This window comes from Panicum virgatum, chromosome 3N (assembly GCF_016808335.1).
Source record: "Panicum virgatum strain AP13 chromosome 3N, P.virgatum_v5, whole genome shotgun sequence".
Taxonomy (NCBI): Eukaryota; Viridiplantae; Streptophyta; class Magnoliopsida; order Poales; family Poaceae; genus Panicum; species Panicum virgatum.
Genome location: NC_053147.1, coordinates 19,074,106 through 19,095,990, shown reverse-complemented (window position 1 = coordinate 19,095,990; position 21,885 = coordinate 19,074,106). Strand labels below are relative to the sequence as shown.

Sequence of the window (21,885 nt, the reverse complement as noted above, 5' to 3'; positions counted from 1 at the left end):
GGATTATACCGAATTGCAAGTGGGAAAAAAACCATGGCATACCCTCCGTGGAATCCTAGGTACACCACTGACCACAAAACACCTCAATACATGCAACTAAAGAATGAATGTTGCATTGGTGCTCAGGACAAAATACTGCTAATAGCAAGCAGTTTAAGGTTCCCAAGTGTTCTAAAAGCCTTCAGAGAAATGGAACATAGAATTATAATGAGTACGTATGTTGTTTGGAAGATAACACCAACGGTAACCGTGCTTATAGCATCTCGAGCAGATTAGACCGGTGGAGATATAAAATTCACCGAATATGTCGGGCATAGAGGCTGCACAGCGTGGTGTCGGTGGTGCGTGGTCCTGCTTCCCGTTTCCCATGAGCCGTCGTTCTAGCGGTGAGAGGAGCTCCGCGGACAGTTGCTGGCGGTTGACCCTGCAACCGCCGCTCGGACGGCTCCGTCCTGCACGAATCTCTGAGAGGCCCGCGGGACATCCCGTCAGGTCAGGAATCTCCCGCTGGGCCCGGCAGTCCACGTGGGATGAGCCCCCCGCTTTCAATGCCCGTATCCCTATCTAATTACCTTCTGATTTGGGCTCCGCGGCCTAACGCAACCTCCACCGCTCTCGCTGGAGCGTGGGCCCCTGCTCGTCGGGACCACACGTCAGTACCCACTGGCTAGCGCGACAGATCACCCGATTGGTTTGGTGAGACATTTCTTGCGGGAACAAACGCTTATCTGTTTCCATCCTCAAACAAATCGCGTACCCATCCGGTAATTAGCACATATCCTCTCGTCCCGGAAGCTATATTACCAGCCAGGTCCCCCAGATCCATTTACCCCACGCTCCGATCCGGCCCGTCCAGCCCGACCACGGAGGCATCCCAGCCGTGCGAACCCGAGGGTGGACCCGTGAATTGCGGAAAGCCGAGGGGTGGTTGGCTACCGGTTAAAACGCCCGTGCCAGTGGCTCCCCGTCCTCCTCTTCTCCTACGCGGCCGGGGCAGGAAGGGAGGGGTGATCCACTGGTGTTCGGCCTTCGGATCCGGAACGCGGAGCTCCTGCGGCGCTCGGATCGGTCGCTCGGAGGGCGCGGGCGCGCGGTAGGGACCGGGATCGGCAGTGATGGGGAAAGCCGCGGCGGTGGGCACGGCGGTGGTGGTGTGCGCGGCCGTCGGGGTGGCGGTCGGGGTGGCGCGCAGGCGGCGCCGGCGGGAGGCCGAGCTGCAGGGGTCCGCGGAGGCGGATAGGAAGAGGCGGGCGGCCGCCGTGATCGAGGAGGTGGAGCGCAGCCTCTCCACGCCCACCGCGCTGCTGCGGAGCATCGCGGACGCCATGGTGTCCGAGATGGAGCGCGGCCTGCGCGGGGACATCCACTCGCAGCTCAAGATGCTCATCAGCTACGTCGACAACCTCCCCACCGGGTAAAGGCTCTGCTCCCGATCTGATCTCGCTTCTCCTTTCATTCCCTTTGGGCTGTGATCTGGGCTGGGAGCTTTGTGATCCGAGAGATGCCCGGGCCCGGCTTCTCGGGGAAAGGTCGCATACGGACGTGATCTGGACGTGCGTCCCGTATCGCGTAAGCGCGGGATTTTTTTTATTGTTTTGCTTAGAATGGACCGACTTTTGATAAATTGGGTAGAGATCTACGAATTTGTTGTGATTTTTACGGGGAGGTTGCGCCTGTCGTGATTAAGTGGCGTTGGGATTGCTCCCCTCCTACCTGATCTTCCTATGGTTCTCCATGACTCATGCGTTAAAATGTGGACTTTCGTTGTTGCATGAGCTTTTGATATCTATGACATCGTAGATCGCGTGCAGCGAGCTAGTTATAGGCAGCTCTGCTGTTACAGAAATCCATGAGAATGGCACTGATTTTGCAGGCGAGATGGAGTTCTGACGAGCTGGGCATGGTTTTTCCAATGCCATTCTCGACTTTTGACGTTTAACTGCTAATTTATGGCACATATATATTTTTTAGATTTACTCCCACTCCATCTGTATTTATTCTGTAGAAATGTGAATATGTGGCCATGTGCCTTGTTATTTCTTTTAGCAGTTTGACCAATTATTATATCCACTAACTGAACTTATCTGGTGCATTAAATTGGTAGGATCATGGTGCTCTGAAGAAGCAATATCTGTATTCTGTAATTAAATTGTCACAGTGTTGTTCAGTAAAATGAGGGTTATTAAATGTAATGATTTTTTCACCACAGTTTGTTTTAGGCAATCCACTCATGAGTGAAGAATATTAACTCCCAACACTTGTGCTGCACTTCATCCATTAATCATCTGGGTCTTGCTTCTGCAGGGATGAACATGGGCTGTATTATGCATTGGATCTTGGAGGCACAAACTTCCGTGTGCTGCGTGTCCAACTAGGAGGAAGGGAGAAACGGGTTGTCAAACAACAGTACGAGGAGGTTTCCATTCCACCACACCTGATGGTCGGGTCTTCCATGGTGAGTATCAATGTTCTACTTTTAGTTTCTCAAGTTGTACGCGTTTTCAACGCTGTTTCCCTTATGTATCTTGAATTGTTGATACAGGAACTATTCGATTTTATTGCTGCCGCATTGGCCAAATTTGTTGATACTGAAGGTGAAGATTTCCACCTCCCAGAGGGTAGGCAGAGAGAACTTGGTTTCACCTTTTCCTTCCCAGTGAACCAAACATCAATATCATCAGGAACACTCATCAAATGGACAAAGGGATTTTCCGTCAACGGCACGGTAAAAAACTTTAACATAACCCCATCAATTGAACTCCTTTCTGTAGTTCAGGAAGCTGGGATTGAAGCGAACTTTCTTAATAGTAGATGAATTTACAGGCTACCCATGTATCTTTGTGTATACTATCAGGTTATAGTGCTTCAAGTCATTACCACGTATTGGCCTTCCACAAAGACATGACATGTAGTTTTTCCTACAATTTTTTTCTAGTACAGAATTTGGTTTGATATAAAGTGTGGAGACTCTGGCATTTCCTCGTTTCTTCAGGGACAAGCTTTCAGTTACACTAGAATTTTGTAGCAGTTATGTCAGTTTGAAGTTTGATTGTTGTCTTTCTGTTGATGTGATTCATGTAGAATTACTTACCCTTAAACAAGCTTACCTGCTCGGGTCTTTTGTTTTCCATATTAAAGATTATGATCAAACAAAATGTTTTGTCTCAAAGTAATTCAGGTTATCTTGGTTGGAAGCACATTTCTCAGACTCTATTAGAATAGCATGTCTGTCTGTTGAACGATGTCTTTGTTAGTTGTCAAGTGTCCTATAATAAAAACATTTTTTTATTTGGATATTTGATCTCCCTGGAATCAGGTTGGTGCAGATGTTGTGTCTGAGTTGAGCAAGGCCATGGAGAGGCAGGGGCTAGATATGAAAGTTACGGCGTTGGTAAGTAACTATAAGTTTTATTCAAATTTGCACAGTATCTTTGTATTGAAAACACTGTCAGTTTCTTCATATGGTAAATTCGTAACTTTAAGTTTATTTCAGATTTTTTATGTTGACATAATGCAAAATGGTTAAATATCGCCAATATTTAGACTGAGTATTGATATTTTGTAGGTTAATGATACGGTTGGCACATTGGCTGGTGGGAGATATATGGATAACGATGTTGTTGCAGCTGTAATATTGGGCACTGGTACAAATGCAGCATATGTGGAGCACGCAAATGCAATTCCTAAATGGACTGGTTTACTGCCTAAATCTGGGAACATGGTTAGTGCTCAAACTCCTTATTAGTTATTAATGGGAATAACAAAGTTATGGAACAATTGTATGGTCTTACACAGTTAGCACTATATTTTCGCTGTTGTAGAATTCAGTCAACATGAGAAACGTGTAACTTTGAAATTATTCTGGGTGCTTTAGGTAATTAATACAGAATGGGGGAGCTTCAAATCCGACAAGCTTCCTCTTTCAGAATATGATAAAGCCATGGACTTTGAAAGTTTGAATCCTGGAGAACAGGTATTGTCACCCTGGTTTCCTTTTTTTTTTCCTTTAGGTGAACTGTGTGAATATATGTGGATAACTTGTGTACGCCTTCCTACAGATATACGAAAAAATGATTTCTGGCATGTATCTAGGAGAGATTGTGCGAAGAATTTTACTGAAGTTGGCACATGATGCTTCTCTGTTTGGGGATGTTGTTCCATCTAAGTTGGAGCAGCCATTTGTACTGAGGTATGCTTTCTTGATCTATTTTCACCGAACTTTACATGCCTGTTTTCTGGTATGGCAAAGTCGTTTCTTCTTCTTTCGTTGGCTACCCAGCTGGTTAGAAGTTTCCTCGACTTCCATGATCATCTAAAATTCTACATTGAATGTTACACACATCTGACATCAAGAGTTTGGCGTCTTTTCCCATGATAGTTATTAGTTTGTGGCAATAAAGTCGTACATGAATAGACACGGAAGTTGCGTGTCTTATCAAGTTATATGTCACATCAATAAGTAATCCAAAGAAGGTGACATCTCAGAATATTTTTTGGTCAACTCTCTGTTTTGTTTCGAGTGGTTGCAGTTCTAAACTTAGTCTCTGATACGCTGCAAAATATTGAATAACTAGCTGGATGGCATGAGAAATTGTGTGTTGCTTCATTGATATTTTTATATTGTATTTCAAGGCTAATAATTTATTTGTCTGGGACAAAAAAGAAACACCGTGAAACTCCTAATTTGATAGATAAAATGGATTGTGCTGTATAGTATATTTGCGATATGATGAAGTTGAAGTCCCCATGCCAATAGTGGTATAGTCTTTGCGACATTTTTCCTGTTTTATTTTATGTTTAGTAAGTTAGACTTCTGAATATTATGTTTTTATAGAATGAGTTTTATGAATACATTAATTGTGGTATCACAGGACACCAGATATGTCAGCCATGCATCATGACTCCTCACATGACCTCAAAATTCTGGGAGCTAAGCTGAAGGATATTGTTGGGGTATTACTTGTTTGTGCCAATTTGGTTATGACAAAGATTTAGTGACTATTGATCACTTTTGACATATTTTTATCTCATGCTTAGGTTGCGGATACTTCCCTGGAAGTAAGATACATTACTCGACACATCTGCGACCTTGTTGCTGAGCGTGGGGCACGCTTAGCCGCTGCTGGCATATATAGCATCCTGAAGAAGATAGGCCGGGACAAAGTACCAAGCAATGGCAGTAAAATGCCGAGGACCGTCATTGCTTTGGATGGTGGGCTCTATGAACATTACAAGAAGTTCAGCAGTTGTGTAGAAACAACTCTTACAGACTTGCTCGGTGAAGAGGCCTCATCCTCCGTGGTTGCCAAGCTGGCCAACGATGGCTCTGGCATTGGTGCAGCTCTTCTTGCAGCCTCACACTCCCAGTATGCTGATGTTGACTAGTCTTGAAATCAAGCGTGGATCAAACTTTGAGTGTAGTTTCTCTTTCTTTTCCCCCCTTTTTCCCGTCAAACATTCCTAATATTCTGGGCTCTCCTCGGGGAAATTTTCAGCTTCCTTTCTTGGCTATTCTGGATGCAGCCAAGTTCTCTGCAGCGGGATATAGCTAGTATAGAACCAATGAGTTTGGAGGTTCTCTGATGGCATAAATGTTTGGACGGCAGGAGCATAGAATTGGAGGTTGAACAATGCCATTCATGTTCTGCCCATTCTTTCCCCTTGTATGGTGTTGTAAACCAATCAAAATTTTTAACCTTTTCTGTGTTGGCAATAAAGAGGACACGGACGAATTTAACCATGTGTTCTATTCATTGCTTCCTCAAATATGTATGGCTGAATTTAGTTTCATGGCTTCAAAACCATATGGTTGCTGTTACAGTACATTGTTACACAAACCCGGACGAGCCTCCTCTGCAGTACTGCAGGGGGACTCGTCCCACACACCTATATGGCACTGCCACTGTTGCATTGTCCATCAGTGTTTTGCAGGAAGTGGTACTGTGGTGAGCAACCAAATGAAGTGTTGTAGTCAGCTGTGACTGACCATCCTCTCCTCTTGTTGGGTTCGTCGCTTCTTTACAATCCAAACCAACTGCATACACGAAGGTGTCACTAAGCAAAACAGCAGAGTTTCGCCCCCTTTAAACACGTGTCGAGTACATGTTGGTTAGGGGGTATTTATACCCCCAACCTTTGTTACACAATGACCTCAATACCCTCACCTGCCCGGAATATTTTACGAATATTCCGGGTTGGAGGTCATTTTACAGGTTGGAATGTACAAATTGTCTACTCTATCCGATTCGTGCACGGCACGCTATCCCGAAGGTCCCCTGAGACCTTCGGATTGGCACAGCCTTCAGGCCTCCGGAGTGACCTTCGGGCTTCACGGGAGGATCGCCACAGCCTTCAGGCTTCACGGGACCTTCGGCTTCCTCTGGAGACCTTCGGACGCCTTCATTCGACCTCCGGGCTACAGCGCCCTTCAATAACTTCGGCTTCCGTCCCGCAGTCTAGGGCAACCTCCGGTGTGCGCAGTGGTGATCCCCCAACAGTAGCCCCTCGTGGGCGAGGGCCGAATCCGACGGGCCGAACCCTCGAAGTCTCTATCACCTGCAACCAAAAAACGTCTCCCTCCGTCGGAGGTTGGGACGAGCCGAAGGTAAATTTTGCATACGTGTCGTTTTTTCATTGGGCGGCATTTGGTATCCTTCTCGATTTTACCGTTGCCGTTACTGTTAACTTTCACCCCCCTATATAAGGTGTGGGGGGCGTCGCTTTCACGGCATCTGATTGTAGCGAAGCTTTGCCAAATTTTTTAGCTTGCCGCGTGGAGTGCTTTGATTTGCTAGGAGTTTCGAGCTGTTTGTTTTCGGCGACTTGGCTTTGCGATCTTTGGATCAAGAGATCTTCGCATCTCCTGCACCATTTGTAAGTTAAGTTTTTTTTACAAGACATCATAGTTGTTGTGTGTTGCCACAGGAATGGCTCGTGTGAAGATTACTGCAAAAGAGATCACCGAAGGTGCTAGCTCGCCCAAGGAAAATGATCACCTTTCTGGGGACAAAGAGGATCTGTCTAACGTAGACGCGGATCCTTCAGAGCTGATGAGGAAGGATAAGCCTGCCCCCACCCTCAGGTTCGGGCCTTCGCTCATGTCTGCGGCTCTTATCGAGTCGTATGTCGAGCGAGGGTACTTCCCTGCGGGAGTTTGCCGCCCACCTCAAGGGGAGGAGACACCAAACCCCCAAGATGGGGAGTGTGTTGTGTTTCGCGACTTCTTTGTCGCCGGGCTTCATTTTCCCCTAGACCCGAAGGTCCCAGAGATCCTTGCCCGATTCAAGGTGAAGATTCATCAGTTTACGCCCAATGCCTTCGTCATGCTTTCAAAATTCTTCTGGGCCATGAAGTCTTTCAAGGGTCCTATTTCGGTTGATGCTTTTTGCCGTCTGTACGAGCTTCATCCTCAAGGGTGGAAGGTTAGGTTTGAAGATGAGGATGATGCTTTTAGTGCTCAGAGTGGGTGTTGCACGTTCGTGCCTCGAAGGTCGAACAGATCTCAGAAGATTGAGCATCTGGAGCTCTCTTATTGCCAGAGGAATCGATGGGACGATGACTGGGCGCAATTTTGGTTTTATGCCAAGGTTGCCTTCCCTGGCTCTGAGGATCCGGCCGAGGTTTCCTATCCTCTGGCCTCGAAGGTGGAACTGGTTGAGCACATCAGCCAGGCCGAGTTCCGGAGGTCTGTTGATGGGTACAAAGACTATCTGGACACGTTTTCGATAGTTGCTGCGTTGATAGGGGGAAGAGACTTGATTGAGGAGTTTGTCTGCGCGAAGATCTGGCCTTTGTCCGCTGGATGGGATCCTAGCTCTTTTATGAGAGTTAAGGTCTGTGCGTCGAAGGAAGCGCATCCGTTCCGGAGGATGGAACTGGTTAAGCCGCCTGGTCTAACTGATGAGGCGATCGTGGCGGAGGTTGAGCGTAGAACGGAGGTGCTGGCTGGGCCGTATTTGTCTAAGGAGTACGATTCTCTTGTCGCTTGTGGTTTGGGGAGTTGCCGGGTGAACCGGTCTTTAGTTGTGATGGGCGTGAAGTATACGGATCAAGAGGAGCCCAAGAAACCAGAGAGGAGGGGCAAGGGAGCTTCGAGTGAGGAGCCTGCCGCAAAGAAGAGGAAGGTTTGCTCCACAGACGCCGGCTCCTCGAAAGCTGTCCCGAAGGTTTTGGCAACAAAGCCACCTCGCCCTCCTCCGAAGGTCGCTTCGAAGAAAGGTAACCGTTTTTCTCGGTACCTTCGGAGTGTTTCTAGTAGCGAGATGTGTGGCGAGTCTTTTTTACGGGAGTTAGAGGAGACCGTTAGTCTCTCTCCCCTTCGGGGTGAACCTATCGAGCTTTATCTTGACCAGTTTGGGTCACTTCTTTCAGGCCCTGATAGTGTTGGTGACGTGGTGGTGATGCTTAACCCGTCGAGGGGCGCAAGCCTGAGAAGTGTTAGCTTGCTGGACTTTGATGATGAGGGTGCTACCATAGACCCTATTGTACCTGTTGGTGCAGCTGGTATTGGGCCACCCCCTGTGCCTGCGAAGGTTGCTGCTGCGCCGGCTGCAACTGCTGACGAGCGGGCTTTGGAGGCGTCGGACAAGTCTGGCGAGAAGACTGATGCTGCTGCTGATGCCGCCGCCGCCGCCGTTGCTGCTAAAACCCGCGAAGGTTCTGCAAGGGCGGTGGCTGCGCTGATGGAGGATGACTCGCGTGAAGAAGGACAATTTTCCTTCAATGATCTAGGTGGGATTCTACTACCCTGTCCTGTTAATTTCCAAGGGCCTGATATTGACCCCTATCTTCCTTGGGTTCGTGAAGTATATGTTGCCACCATGATGGCGACGCTGAACCACGATATCGAGTTTGGGTCTGCGGAGGTGCCTCTGCCTTCGCAGACTGCCTTAGTCGAGGAGGGGCAACAGCTGGAGAAGGAACTTTTTGACGTTGAAGGTAACTCTTTTGTTTTGATGACATGTGCGCGGTAGATTGTTTAACGTTCGTGCTTTGCAGCTTTTCAGAAGGAGTTGGAAGCTTACAGGACTGGTGACCTTGGCCGAGTGGTTGCGGCGATGAACGCGAAGGCTCTTGTGGCTGGCAGGGTTTTGCTCCGGAGAGCTAAGATCGAGTCTGACTAGATGCTCGAAGGTTCCGCCGAGAGAATGAAGCTCGCGGCTGAGAACGAGCGATTGAGGAAAGAGATTACCACGCTTCAGAATCTTGATGACCTTCGTAAGAAACAGAACGAATAGCTTGAGGAGAAGGTTAGGTGCCAATATATCGCGATTGATGAGGCATAGAAAGAGTTGGACTTGCGGGAGAAAACCATCGAAGGTTTGCGGCAGGAGATTGTGACGGCGGTTGACAGTGTGAAGAAGGTTGAAAGCCTTGCTGTTAAACTTTCGACTGATTGTGCAGAGAAGGATAAGTTAATTGAGAAGCAGCAAGAGGAGGCCCAAGAGAATACGCAATTGCTAACTGATGCGTCTGATGAAATTAACGAGAAGAGTGATGCCATCTATGAAGCTTACAGGGGCCTTGCGACCTTCGGATCTGAGTCTGAGCCTTTGGTGAGGTCCGAAGGTTTGGGAGTTTCCGATTTGCTGGATTGGATGCTCCAAGAGTTTGCTGTCCTTGGAAACATCCTGACAGATATTTCTGATAATTCCGTTGTTGTCTCGTGTGAGAACGCTTTTGCATTACTTGATCGCGAAGGTTGTCAGGACATGGGCAAGGTTACCGACGCTGGGTATCAATTCCCCGAACCTTCGGAGTTGAAAGCTTGCTCCAGCCGCATTCAGGCTGTGAAAAAGGCTTTTCTGCGAAGGTTTTGGCTGTCAGCTGGGCGCCAAGTTCCATGGGACACAGCTCGCCAGCGCCTCAAAGAGGTTAGGGTGATACTCTTTGGTTTCGCTTAGTTTCTTTATTGATCAGTTTCTAACTGCTTGTTCTGCAGTCTAAGACAGCTCGTGAGGCCGCAAAGGGGATTGTCAACGAAGGGGTCGAGCCTGGAGAAATCCCTGGGACATCAAGTCAAGCTGGAGTTGATGACTGAGGAGGAAGATAACCCGAAGGTTTAGGACTTTAGTTTTTATGAAGTGAACTTGATATTTTGTGACGTGAACTCTGATGTAAATATTCCCACCCTGGCCAGGCTGTTGTGCCGGCAGGTCAAACAATTTCTGTGGCGCCGCTTCGAGTCGCGCGTGATGGTGTAGCTGCGCTCTGGACAGATTGGGAGCATTTCAGCTTCGCTAACCCGGGTGCGAGCATCGCCGAGTTTTTGAGCGCTAGCTGTGCTAGGAGCATCTGAACTGCGATGAAGGATACTGTTAATTTGAAGATTGATGTAAACAGTTGCTGATCTTGTGTTGCTATGTTATTTTTGCGGTTTTCTTCACTTCTTTTGTGTGTGACGGTTGTTTTGGGGCTTCGGCTGCGGTGCTTTCTGATTTTGAAAAAAAACGTCCCCGTTGATGGGTCATGATGGTTAAGGATGAGCGAAGGTTCCGTAAGCTTGGTAATCGCATGCTTTAGTCAGTATGGGCAAATTGCTTTTGAGAAAAACGTCTCCCCCACCTTGCACATGCTGATTAAGGCTGCGCGAAGGTTCTTGGGGTCTTGGGATTGAGAAAAACGTCTCCCCCACCTTGCACATGCTGATTAAGACTGCGCGAAGGTTCTTGGGGTCTTGGGATTGTACGAGTGACCGCATGCTTTGGACAGCATGGGCAAATTCTTTTTTGAGAAAAACCGTCTCCCCCACCTTGCACATGCTGATTAAGACTGCGCGAAGGCTCTTGGGGTCTTGGGATTGTACGAGTGACCGCATGCTTTGGACAGCATGGGCAAATTCTTTTTGAGAAAAACGTCTCCCCCACCTTGCACATGCTGATTAAGACTGGCGCGAAGGTTTTTTTTTTTGCTTCGACGCTGGGTTGACAGCTCCTTGCTTATTAGTGCTTGTTGCACTTCAATTTTAGGGCGAATGTGTTTTGGCTTCGACCTTTGGTCGGCAACCCCTTGCCTTTTAGTGCTTGTTGCACCTTAGTTTTTAGGGCGAAGGTGTTTTGGCTTCGACATTTGGCCGACAGCCCCTTGTCTTTTAGTTCTTGTTGCAATTTAGTTTTAGGGCGAAGGTGTTTTGACTTTGATGGTAGGTCGGCAGCCCCTTGCCTTTTGGTGCTTATTGCACATTAGTTTATGGCGAAGGTGTTTTGGCTTCGAGACTGGGTCGACAGCCCCTTGCCTTTTAGTGTTTGTTGCACTTTAATTTTAGGGCAAAGGTGTTTTGGCTTCGATGGTAGGTCGACAGCCCCTTGCCTTTTGAGGGTCGAAGCCTCTTTTAGATAAGTATGCTGGGCTCGAGAGGGAAGTGAGCCTAGCTGACTTAGTTTCTATAATTTACATCGAGCGACGGTCGAAGTTTGCAGCTTTAATATTGCTTCGATTGTCGAGAGCTTCGAAGGTAAGGGAAAATATTTTTATTCATAGTGATGAAATTTACAAAGGGTCCGCCTCATTAAAAACCTCACCTTGAGTGGAGTCCCCTTTTTGTGAGGAAAAGAGTACGTCCCGAAGGTTCAAAGAAAAGGAAATGTGAAAAGGTTTCTAATGAGTCTGGATCTGCTTATAAATTTGCAGTCCGACCCTTTTTAGAATTGGCTAGATGTAGTACTTTTTGAGACTGTCAGCATTCCATGAATGTGACAGCTCGTTGCCTTCGGAGTTGGTCAGGCGGTATGACCCAGGCCTTGTGCTGGAAATGACAAGGTATGGGCCGTCCCATTTTGACTCCATTTTTCCTGCGTTTTCTGTGCGCTTGAGCACCCAGTCTCCTACGGAGATGTCCTTGACAATTTTCTTGTCTCTCCATTTAGTGGTTTCTTTCTGGTACTTTCTGAGATTAGAGGCTGCTTGCAAAATGTCGAGCTCTATCAGGTCTGAATCGTCCAGAGGTTCGTTACCTTCGGGAGCAGAGGTTACCCTTAGGCTTTTGTTTTTGAGCTCTTCTGGGCTCATAGCTTTGGTGCCGTATAGGAGCTTGAATGGGGTGAATTTGGTGGTTCTTATTTCTGTTGTGTTGTGGGACCAAGCAACCTTCGGGAGTTCTTCTACCCATTTGCCCTTCTTTTGATCGAATAGGCATTTCTTAATGCCTGTGAAGATGACGCCACTGGCGCGCTCCACAGCCCCGTTGGACTGAGGGTGGTAGACCGAGGTGAACATGAGTTTGGTTCCGATGCTTCGGCAAAAATCTTTGAAAGATTGTGAGTCAAACTGTTTGCCATTGTCTACCGTCAGCTCCTTCGGTACCCCGAATCTGCATATGATGTTCTGCCAGAAAAATTTTCGGACTGCCTCGGAGGTTATATTTACCAGGGGCTTAGCTTCGACCCATTTGGTGAAGTATTCAACAGCCACCACTGCGTATTTGTAATTTCCTCGTGTTGTGGGCAGAGGGCCTACAAGGTCCATTCCCCACCGCTGGAGGGGCCAAGCGGGGGCTATCAGTTGCAAGGGTTCCGAAGGTCTGTTTGATTTTGGGCTTAGCTTTTGGCAAGCTTCGCAAGTTTTGACCACTTTTTTTGCGTCTTTCAGCGCAGATGGCCAGAAGAAACCCTGCCTGAATGCCTGGCTACGAGAGGTCTGATGCCTATGTGGGATCCGCAGGTGCCAGCGTGGATCTCTTTCAGAAGTTCGATGCCTTGATTGGCTGGGATGCATTTTAGCCAAGGGGTTACTACCCCTGACTTGTATAGTTCGCCATGTGAAATAACGTAGCCTCTTGCTCTTTGGGAGAGTCTTTTTTCTTCTGCTTCATTAGTGGGCTCGTAGTGTCCCTGAAGGTACGCCATTATTGGCGCCCTCCAATCTTCGCTAAAGATTGCGTTGATTCTGCTTTCCTTCTTTGGCCTGGTCGAAGGTGTAAATATTTCTTCGAAGAAAACATCTGGTGGAAGTTTCTGCTTTTTGGCCGCTGCCTTTGCGAGCCTGTCGGCTTCGTCATTCTGGGCGCGAGGGATGTGGGTGATTGTGAAGCCCCTGAAATGTTTTTCCATTGCCCTGACTGCTTCCAAATACTGGATGAGCTCGGGTTTCCTGGCTTCGGATTCTTTTTCTATATGATCTGCAATGACCTTCGAGTCTGTCTTGACGATACAGTTCTGGTGCCCAAGTGCCTTCATTTTGCGAAGTCCGAGCAGAAGAGCTTCATACTTGGTTGTATTGTTTGTCGAAAGTGCCGACTGGTCGAAGTTGAGACGGGTCGCGTATCTTATTTTTGCTCCCGAAGGTGATTCAAGGATTGCTGCAATGCCGACACCTTCGTTCTGCCAGGCTCCGTCACAGTGAATTGTCCATGTTTCTGTGAGCTCTTCTTCCTGAGCTTCGGGCGTTGTCCAGTCTACTATGAAATCGGCCAGGACCTGGGATTTGATTGCTGTTCTCTTTTCAAAGTCAACTACAAGTTCTGATAGTTCTAAAGCCTATTTTGCTATTCTTGGCGAAGCTTCTCTATTATGTAGCAGGTCGTGTAAGGGTTGATCGGAGATGGCTATGATTCTGTGGGCCTCGAAATAGTGGCGAACCTTGCGGGAGGCCATGATAACCGCATAGGCTATCTTTTCAAGTTCTGAATAGTGTAACTTAGACCCGGCCAGAGCTTCGGATGCGAAGTACACTGGGTATTGTTTGCGAATGCCATCTGTCTCCCTTTCGACCACCAATGCGGCACTAACGGCTTTCTGAGAGGTCGAAGTGTAAAGCAAGAGTATTTCCTTTGGGTCCGGGGAGGTTAGTTTGGTCATGTTTTGAAGGTATTGCTTGAGGGAGTTAAAAGCTTCTCTTTGTTGCTCGCCCCATTCAAATTTTTGGGAGCTTCGGAGGACCTTGAAGAACGGCAAGCTTCGATCTGCCGAGCGTGGGATAAATCTGTTCAGGGCGGCGATTCTGCCCGTGAGTTTTTTCACGTCCCTTATTGATTTTTTCTCTTCCATGTTGCAGAGAGCTGCGATTTTGTCTGGGTTGGCCTCGATGCCTTTAGTTGAGACCAGGCATCCTAGGACCTTCCCCTTGTGTACTCCAAAAACACATTTCTCGGGGTTGAGACTGAGGTTCGCCTTTCGGAAGTTGGCGAAGGTTTCTGCAAGATCTAATATGTGGTCTTGTCGTGCTGCGCTGATGACGCCGATGTCGTCAACATAAGCCAGAATGTTTCTTTTCAATTGTGGCTCTAGGACTTTAGAGGTCATTCTTGAAAATAACTGGCAGGCATTTTTCAGACCTTCGGGCATTCTTACGAAGCAGTAAGTGCCAAAGGGGTTTATAAAGCTTGTTTTCTCTTCATCCTCCGTTCCCATCCAAATCTGGTGATATCCAGAGAAGCAGTCCAGGAGTGACATCAGCTGGCTGTTCGCAGTGTCGTCAACGATTTTATCTATTCGTGGGAGAGGGAAATCATCCTTGGGGCAGGCTTTGTTCAAGTCTGTGAAATCTATGCACATTCTTCATTTTCCATTTTTCTTCTTGATAGGCACTGTGTTAGCGAGCCAGGTTGGGTACTTGATTTCGCGGATGACCTTCGCGTCCAGCAAGCGTTGTACTTCCGCTTTGACAGCGGCAGCCTTTTCATCGGACATCTTACGAGGTTTTTGCTTTTTGGGCTTGACACCGGGTCTGATGTCAAGGCGATGTTCAACTATGTCTCTGAGATCACTTGCTGACCAAGCGAACATGTCTTTATTTTTGCTCAGGAAGTCGAGCAGATCTTTTTCTTCTTCTTCGGACAGTGTTGCACTTATTGTTACGACCTTATCCAGTAGATGCTTGTCGAGGGGCACTCTTTTGACTTCGCACCCTTCGTCGAAGGTCACTTTCTCTTTGTTGGGCTTCGCAGTTAGCGAGCTTCTTTCAGCTTCAAGGGCATGAACATTTCTCTGCCCCGGAGCTACCCCTCGCTCTATGTCTCTGGCAAGCTGTTGGTTGCCACGTACAGTGATGATGCCTCTTGATGCTGGCATTTTCATGCACAAATACAATTGGTGAACAACTGCTTCAAATTTGTTGATGAGTCCCCGGCCGAAGATGGCGAGGTATGGATAGTTCATTTTGACTATGTCGAAGGTGACATGTTCTGTTCTTGGGTTGGATGTGTCGCCGAAGGACACAGGGAGCGAAATTTTTCCGAGGGCCTCAACCCTTTTCCCTCCGAACCCGACTAGGGGGATTTCGTCTGGCTGGAGGAGGTTTCTGTCTATGTTCATTCTGTCGAAGGTGCTTGAGAAGATAATGTCTGCGGAGCTGCCAGTATCGACTAGAATTTTTCCGATGGTCCACCCTTGAATGTTGGCTTCGATGACCATTGTGTTAGTGTGCGGGTAGATGTTGAGGCTCATGTCCTCTTCTGAGAAGGTTATCGGCATGTGGGACCAGGGTGTCTTTTTTGTCGGTCCATCAACCAGGATACTGTGGACTTGTCTGAAGTAATCCCTGTGCTGCCTCTTATTTTGGAACTCGAGGGTGGAGCCCCGGATATGGGCATAATCATGCCGAAGGATGGCAGTGCAGATGTCTGCAAGGCTTGGGAGCCTTATGGCTCTTGCTTTGGGGGTGGACCTAGAGGCGGCGGAGGTAGCTCTTTCTGAGCCTGCTGCTGGCTTGGGAGCGGAGGTAGGGATAGCGGTTTGGGATAAGCTTGTGGCTGAGGCGGCCAGTTGTTTGGGTATGGGTTGTAGGTGAATGCTGCTGTGGGTTGGAAGGTTGGATTGTATAGATTGGGTGTAGGTGGGAACGGCGGAGCCGAAGGTCCTGACCACGCAGTGTGGCCGACCAGTTTGGATTTTTTTCTCTTCTTCCATTCTTTCTAGTGTTCTTTTTTCTCTGGGCAGAAATTGGTTGTATGATCCGAATCGCTACCGTGAAAGTGACAGAAAAACTTTTTGGGACCATTCGAAGGTCCACGACCTTTTTCGCAACCACGTCCGCAGCCTCGACCCTTGTGCCCTGAGTGATTACGACCCTGATTGTTGTGCTGACCTTCGGGGGATTTGTTTGGGGGAGTCATGAATGAGTCCTGTTCCTGGTCAGGGTTGGTCTCTTGCGAAGGTTCCACAGGAAACACGAACGGTGGGTTTTTGTTTTGATAATTCCAGTTGTTTTTCTCAGCCTGTCTCATTATCCTTCGCTGATCGACCCTACGTCTGTGGTCTGCATCTGACCTGGCATATTTTTCTGCCTCAGCATATAGGTCGTTGAGTGTTCTGGGTGGCTCCCTAGACAGATGCGAGGCTAGCTGTCCAGGCGATAAGCCAGCGATGCACTTGGCAATTGCGTCTTTTTCTGGGAAGTTTGGGAGCAGGGCTTTCTTCTGGACGAACCTCCGGAAGTAATCATAGAGGGATTCTTTGTCTCCTTGGAGGCACTGGAAGTTTTCTATGGTGTTCGAGTCAAGTCGCCCGAAGCCTTGGAAGTCTTGTCTAAGCTTCGCCTTTAGCTGAGGCCAGCTTGTGATGGAACCCGCTGGTTGGTGGGAGTACCAGTTGGCTATTGGACCTTCGCATGCCATAATAAAGGATTTTGCCATGATTGGGCCATCGCCGCCAGCCGAAACTATGGTAGCTTCGTAGGCCATGATGATTGGGTTGGATCTTCCGATCCGTTGTATCTGGGGAGCTGAGTTTGCTTGTAACCCAACGGCCATGGTGTGTGCCGCAGGGCTGCAGAGAGTGGTGAGTTGGGGCCGAAGGTGCCAGCTGAAGGTGGGACATAGTTTCCTTGGAGTGTATTGCTGGTTTGGATGTTGGAGATATCTCCTACTGGTGAGTGGCTCCTCGCGGAGGTTGCTGCTCATGGTTGGTCTGCGTGCTCGCGCATTCTTTCTCCATTCTGTCAATTTCTGCTTGCATGGTTGCTACTTTGCGCTTGCCCTCGGCCAGCTGGTTTGCTCGGTTCAGGACGTTCTGCTTGGCGAGGATCTCTTTTTGCTTTTCCAAAGCCTAAAGCTCGAGGTTCAGAACGGTGAACTCATCTTGGTTAGACCCCGAAGGATCTGAGCCTTCGGGAATTCCATTAGGTGGTTGGTTGTCATTTGGTGGAGGTTGCGTGGAAGAGTTTTCTTCGATGGTTCGGGAACCATTTTGGGTGTCATCCACGAGAGGTTCGGTAGGTTTTCTCTTTGTATGTGCCATCGAGGGTTGGTTTTCAGGCTGGGAACACGGTGGGCGCCACTGTTGGGTTCGTCGCTTCTTTACAACCCAAATCAAATGCATACACGAAGGTGGCACTAAGCAAAACAGCAGAATTTCGCCCCCTTTAAACACGTGTCGAGTACAGGTTGGTTATGGAGTATTTATATCCCCATCCTTTATTACACAATGACCTCAATACCCTCACATGCCCGGAATATTCCGGGTCAAAAGTCATTTTACATGTTGGAATGTATAAATTGTCTACTCTATCCGATTCGTGCACGGCACGCTATCCCGAAGGTCCCTTAAGACCTCCGGAGGATCGCCACAGCCTTCGGGCCTCCGGAGTGACCTTCAGGCTTCACGGGACCTTCGGCTTCCTCTGGAGACCTTCGGACGCCTTCATTCGACCTCCGGGCTATGGCGCCCTTCAGTACCTTCGGCTTCCGTCCCGCAGTCAGGGCTATCTCGGGTGTGTGCAGTGGTGACCCCCAACACCTCTGATCACCTAACACCGCACAAGGCTGGCTGCTAGTGCACCGTCCTAGATCCTAACCTCAGAAGGTTGGGTTCCTATAGACAGATATTCACCCATTCTACTTTTCTTCAGACGTTGCAGTCGAAACCGCCCTTGCCGCCATCGTCGCTCACTTTGGCATCGGAGAGCTGTTTCCGGCGGCTGCCTCCTCGCACCTGGAGTAGCGGGGCGGCGTCGTAGTCGCCGGCGACCTTCTCGTCGGCGGTCTTCCAGTGCGACTGCTCGCAGCGCTGCAGTATCTGCAGCACGTCCTTCATCGTCGGCCGCGTGCACGGCTGGCGGCCGGTGCATATAATCCCGAGCTTGAAGACGGCCTCGACGTCGTCACCGTACCCGGCGTCCCTGATGCTCTTGTCCGCTGCCTCCGCGATGCTTTTACCGGCCTGCAGGTGCCGCCACGCCCAGTCGGCCAGGGAGCCGTGCTCGCCGCCGTCGTTGGCCTCCCTGCCTGTGGTCAGCTCCAAGAGGACAACCCCGAAGCTGTACACGTCGACCTTCTCGTTCACCTTCCTCGTGTACGCGCACTCTACACAGAGGAACGTGACAAAAAAAAAATTAAGTCGATGTGCCGCTAGAAATTGGCGTTCAGGATCAGCAAGACGATGAGCACGCACCGGGAGCCATGTAACCGAACGATCCGGCGACGGCGGTCACCGTGTCAGCCCTGCCGGCCTCGACCAGCATCCTTGCGAGGCCGAAGTCGGCGACCTTGGCGTTGAGCTCCGAGTCGAGCAGGATGTTGCTGCACTTGACGTCCCGGTGCACGATCGGCGGCGAGCACTCGTGGTGCATGTAGTAGAGCCCGCGCGCGGCGCCGACGGCCACCTTGACCCTCGTCGGCCAGTCCAGCGGCGCCCGCCGGACCGACGGGGCCCTCGCCATCGCGCCCCCGGCCAACCATTTGTGACCGTGCAGCCACTTGTCCAGGCTGCCGTTGTCCATGAACTCGTAGACGAGGAGCTTGGTCTCCGCGCGGGAGAGGCAGCACAGGAGCTTCACGATGTTGCTGTGCCGGATGTGGCCGAGAACGTCCACCTCCGCCGCGAACGCGCGCTCCAGGCTCCTGTCCAGCTTCCCGCCGGTCCAGATGCGCTTCACGGCCACGGTGCCACCCGTGCCGCCGCTGCTCCGGCTGGTGTACGTGACGCGGTACACGCGCCCCGACCCGCCCTTGCCGATGAGGTTCTCGTCGGCGAGCCCTCGCACCACGGAGGTCTCGCCGAAGTCCAGGGGATGGAAAGGGGTGAGCTTCCAGGGCTCCTCGGCCTGCGCGAGCCGCCGCTTCCGCCTCCTGATGTCGCGGACGACGAAGACTGCGAGCGCCGCGACGACGACGACAAGCGCGACGCCCGCGGCGAGGAGGCCCGCGCGGAGACGCGGCGAGACATGGTCGGTTGGCTGGGCCGCGCACGAGCGCACGCCCTTGAGGCTCCCAACCAGCGATGCGGAGGCGCAGAGCCCCGGGTTGCCCAAGAAGCTTTGGTCGTTGGCGGGGCTGGCCAGCGCCGCCGGGACCTCGCCGGTGAGCTTGTTGGACGACAAGTTGAGCTGACTAGACCTCAGCGATCCCAGAGACGGCGGTATGGCACCGGAAAGCTGGTTCGACGAAAGGTCCAGCAGGTTGAGCGCCGGTATGGAGCCCAACCCTGCCGGAATCTCGCCGGTGAGCAGGTTGTGGCTGAGGTTCATCTGCATCACGTCAGTGAGCGACGCGATGCTCTCTGGGATAGCCCCAGAGAGCTGGTTCGCCGACAGGTCCAGCTCCTGCAGCCGTGGCATCCCGGCGGAAAACTCCGCCGGTATGTCGCCGGAGAACAAGTTGTTGCTGGCGTGGAACCTCTGGAGACGAGTGCCCGATGCAGGAATCCGTCCGGTGAACCGATTGTTGTCGATGTATATCCTCGTCGTGTTCCAATACAGGTTCTCCGGCAGGCTTCCGCTCAGCTGCCGATTGTTCTGCAGATACAAGGTCAGAAGCTTCGGCACCGTCCACAGAGCGGCCGGCACCTCGCCGGACAACTCGTTATCTTGGAGCATGAGCCATATGAGAGCGGAGCAGCTGGCGAGGCCGGTCGGGATCGAGCCGTTCAGGCGGTTACCGGAGGCGGTGAGCACCCACAACTGTTGGTGGCTGCAGATCCCCTCCGGTATTGGCCCGAAGAAGTCGTTGCCGTCGATCTGGATGTCTCTTAGCAGAGGCGTCTCCTTCCCGAGCTCCGCCGGGAGCTCTCCGCTGAGGTGGTTGTTCCACAGCCACAGCAATACCAAGGACGGCAGCCGGGCAATGCTCGGCGGTATCCCGCCGGTGAGATTATTCTGTTGCAAGTTCAATAACCTTAGTTGCAGCAAGCTCCCGAAACTTTCTGGGATGGTTCCGATCAGCTGGTTCACCGACAGGTCAACCTCAACCAAACTTGCTGCTCCGATCCGGTCGTTGATGGTGATCTCGCCGGTGAGGTTGTTGGAGTACAGGTACAAGTACTGCAGCTTCCGGAGGTTCCAAATCCCGGGCGGTATGTTGCCGGTGAATCCATTTATGGACAGATCGAGCCACTCCATCTCCGGCATCCCCGTGACATAACTCGGGAATTCGCCGCCGAGGCTGCAGTTCGCCAGCCAGACGGTCGTCAGCTTCGTCAGGTTCTTGAACGACTCCGGCAGCGTGCCGGCGCCGAACAGATTTTTCTCCAGCTTGATCGCCTGAAGGTTAACCAGCTCACCGAGCTCCGTCGGGATCGTGCCGGTGAGCTGGTTCCCGTTGAGGGCGAGGTACGTCAGGTTGGTGAGCTTGGACAACGCCGCCGGAATCGCGCCGGTGAAGTAGTTGTGGTCCAGGGCGAGGTAGGTGAGGCTGCCCCCGAGCCGGCCGATGTCGGCCGGCAGCTCCCCGGCGAGCCGGTTGTTGGAGAGGTCGACGCGCGCGATGGCGGGGCAGTTGTAGAGGGACGCCGGGAAGCCGCCGCCGACGCTGGTGTTGGAGAGGTCGAGCGCCGTGAGGGCCGCGAGCCCGCCGATGTCGTCGGGCAGCACGGCGCCCGGCGCCAGCGTCACGTTGGGGAGCGCCAGCGACGCGACCCGCCCCGCCGCGTCGCAGCCCACGTAGGTCCACTTGCAGTGCGAGGCCGCGGCCGCGGCGCCCCACGACGCGAGCGCCGGCGGGTCGCCCCACGCCCGCTTGATCCGGAGCAGCAGCTGCGCCTCGCCAGCCTGCTGCTGCTGCGCCGCGGCGAGGCGCGGGAGGAGGCACGCCAACGCCAAGGCGAGCGCCAGGGGCAGGGCGCGGAGGCCGGGTCGCCCGGGTGCCATGGTCTCGGCGTGTCTTTTGGGGCTCTGGTTCCCGCTGGGTTTCCCGCTGCCGCCGCCGGCCGCGCGCGCGTGCGTTCAGTTTGCCCCGCGTGTGCGCTGGTGGTGGTGGCCTGGCATCCTGGGCCGCCGTGTGAACCCTGGAGCGTGCGCGGGCGCGCTGTTATGTAGCGGTGGGTGGGAACGGGGAGGCACGCCTATCCCTTTTGCGTTATCCCCGTTAATTATCTGGTCGTTTTGGGGGAAATCGGTGGGTGATGGTTGCTTGGAAGCTTCACAGTTGGGCTCCGCTGGCGTCGCATTTGGTAGTGGCGGTTGCGCGCTGTTTCCTTCTCGGGTTTGGCCGGACCAAATTTTAGCTTAGTTTGAAAGGGACACGTTCGGGAATGATTTTTATTCGGTGTCGCGGCTAAATTACGGACCGAACTTAGCTACGTGGCTATGGCTTGGCGGCAAGTATATTGTGTGTGTGCTGTTAGTTAGACTTCGTTGATTTTTTTTATATATCTTGAGTACAATATTCTATGGTTCTTTGACCTCTGTAAAGAAAAGGAGGGCGTGGCGGCTTATTGCTGAGCTGCAACTGAAAGCGGGGTGGTCAAACTATTACGCTGCAGCTAGGTGGTGGTCGATCACTTGCGAGTTGTTGCGACAACGAAGGATGGTCTGAAATTCAAACGATCAGGCAGTAGCTGTCACTCCAATCAGCGTAATTTCAGTGCTGGTAAAAATGTCGTGTTTTTACATTCGTACTACGTGGCAAATCAAGTCGCTGTCAAGCTACCCGCCGCAGAGATTGGAGCGCTCGCGCACGTGCTAATTGGGTGCGTTTCAGTGCGTCCTCTGACATTTGGACCCAGTAGACTTGATTAA

At 51.0% G+C, this 21,885-nt stretch overlaps 2 protein-coding genes across 3 annotated transcripts; one reads left to right on the top strand and one right to left on the bottom strand.

Moving 5' to 3' along the window:
* The first annotated feature begins 966 nt into the window (after nucleotides 1-966).
* Nucleotides 967-5,760, top strand: LOC120664875 (hexokinase-5-like). Its single transcript, XM_039944250.1, has 9 exons — nucleotides 967-1,414; nucleotides 2,305-2,455; nucleotides 2,543-2,725; nucleotides 3,317-3,391; nucleotides 3,566-3,721; nucleotides 3,875-3,973; nucleotides 4,059-4,189; nucleotides 4,872-4,953; nucleotides 5,038-5,760. Exons 1-9 carry the CDS (start codon nucleotides 1,116-1,118, stop codon nucleotides 5,383-5,385), a joined length of 1,524 nt encoding a protein of 507 aa, XP_039800184.1. The 5' UTR covers nucleotides 967-1,115; the 3' UTR covers nucleotides 5,386-5,760.
* A 187-nt stretch (nucleotides 5,761-5,947) lies between these two features.
* LOC120664874 (receptor-like protein kinase HSL1) lies at nucleotides 5,948-21,246 on the bottom strand. Of its 2 annotated transcripts, XR_005671045.1 has the most exons (3): nucleotides 18,324-21,160; nucleotides 17,670-18,235; nucleotides 5,948-5,992 (listed from the first exon to the last, which is right to left on the bottom strand). XR_005671045.1 is itself a non-coding variant. In XM_039944249.1 (2 exons), the coding sequence occupies exons 1-2, from the start codon at nucleotides 21,013-21,015 to the stop codon at nucleotides 17,778-17,780; spliced, it is 3,150 nt and encodes a 1,049-aa protein (XP_039800183.1). In that variant the 5' UTR covers nucleotides 21,016-21,246; the 3' UTR covers nucleotides 17,268-17,777. The 2 variants fall into 2 exon arrangements, 1 of the variants encoding a protein (XP_039800183.1); XM_039944249.1 differs by lacking the exon at nucleotides 5,948-5,992 and having other exon boundaries at nucleotides 17,268-18,235; nucleotides 18,324-21,246.
* Between the last annotated feature and the right edge of the window lie 639 nt (nucleotides 21,247-21,885).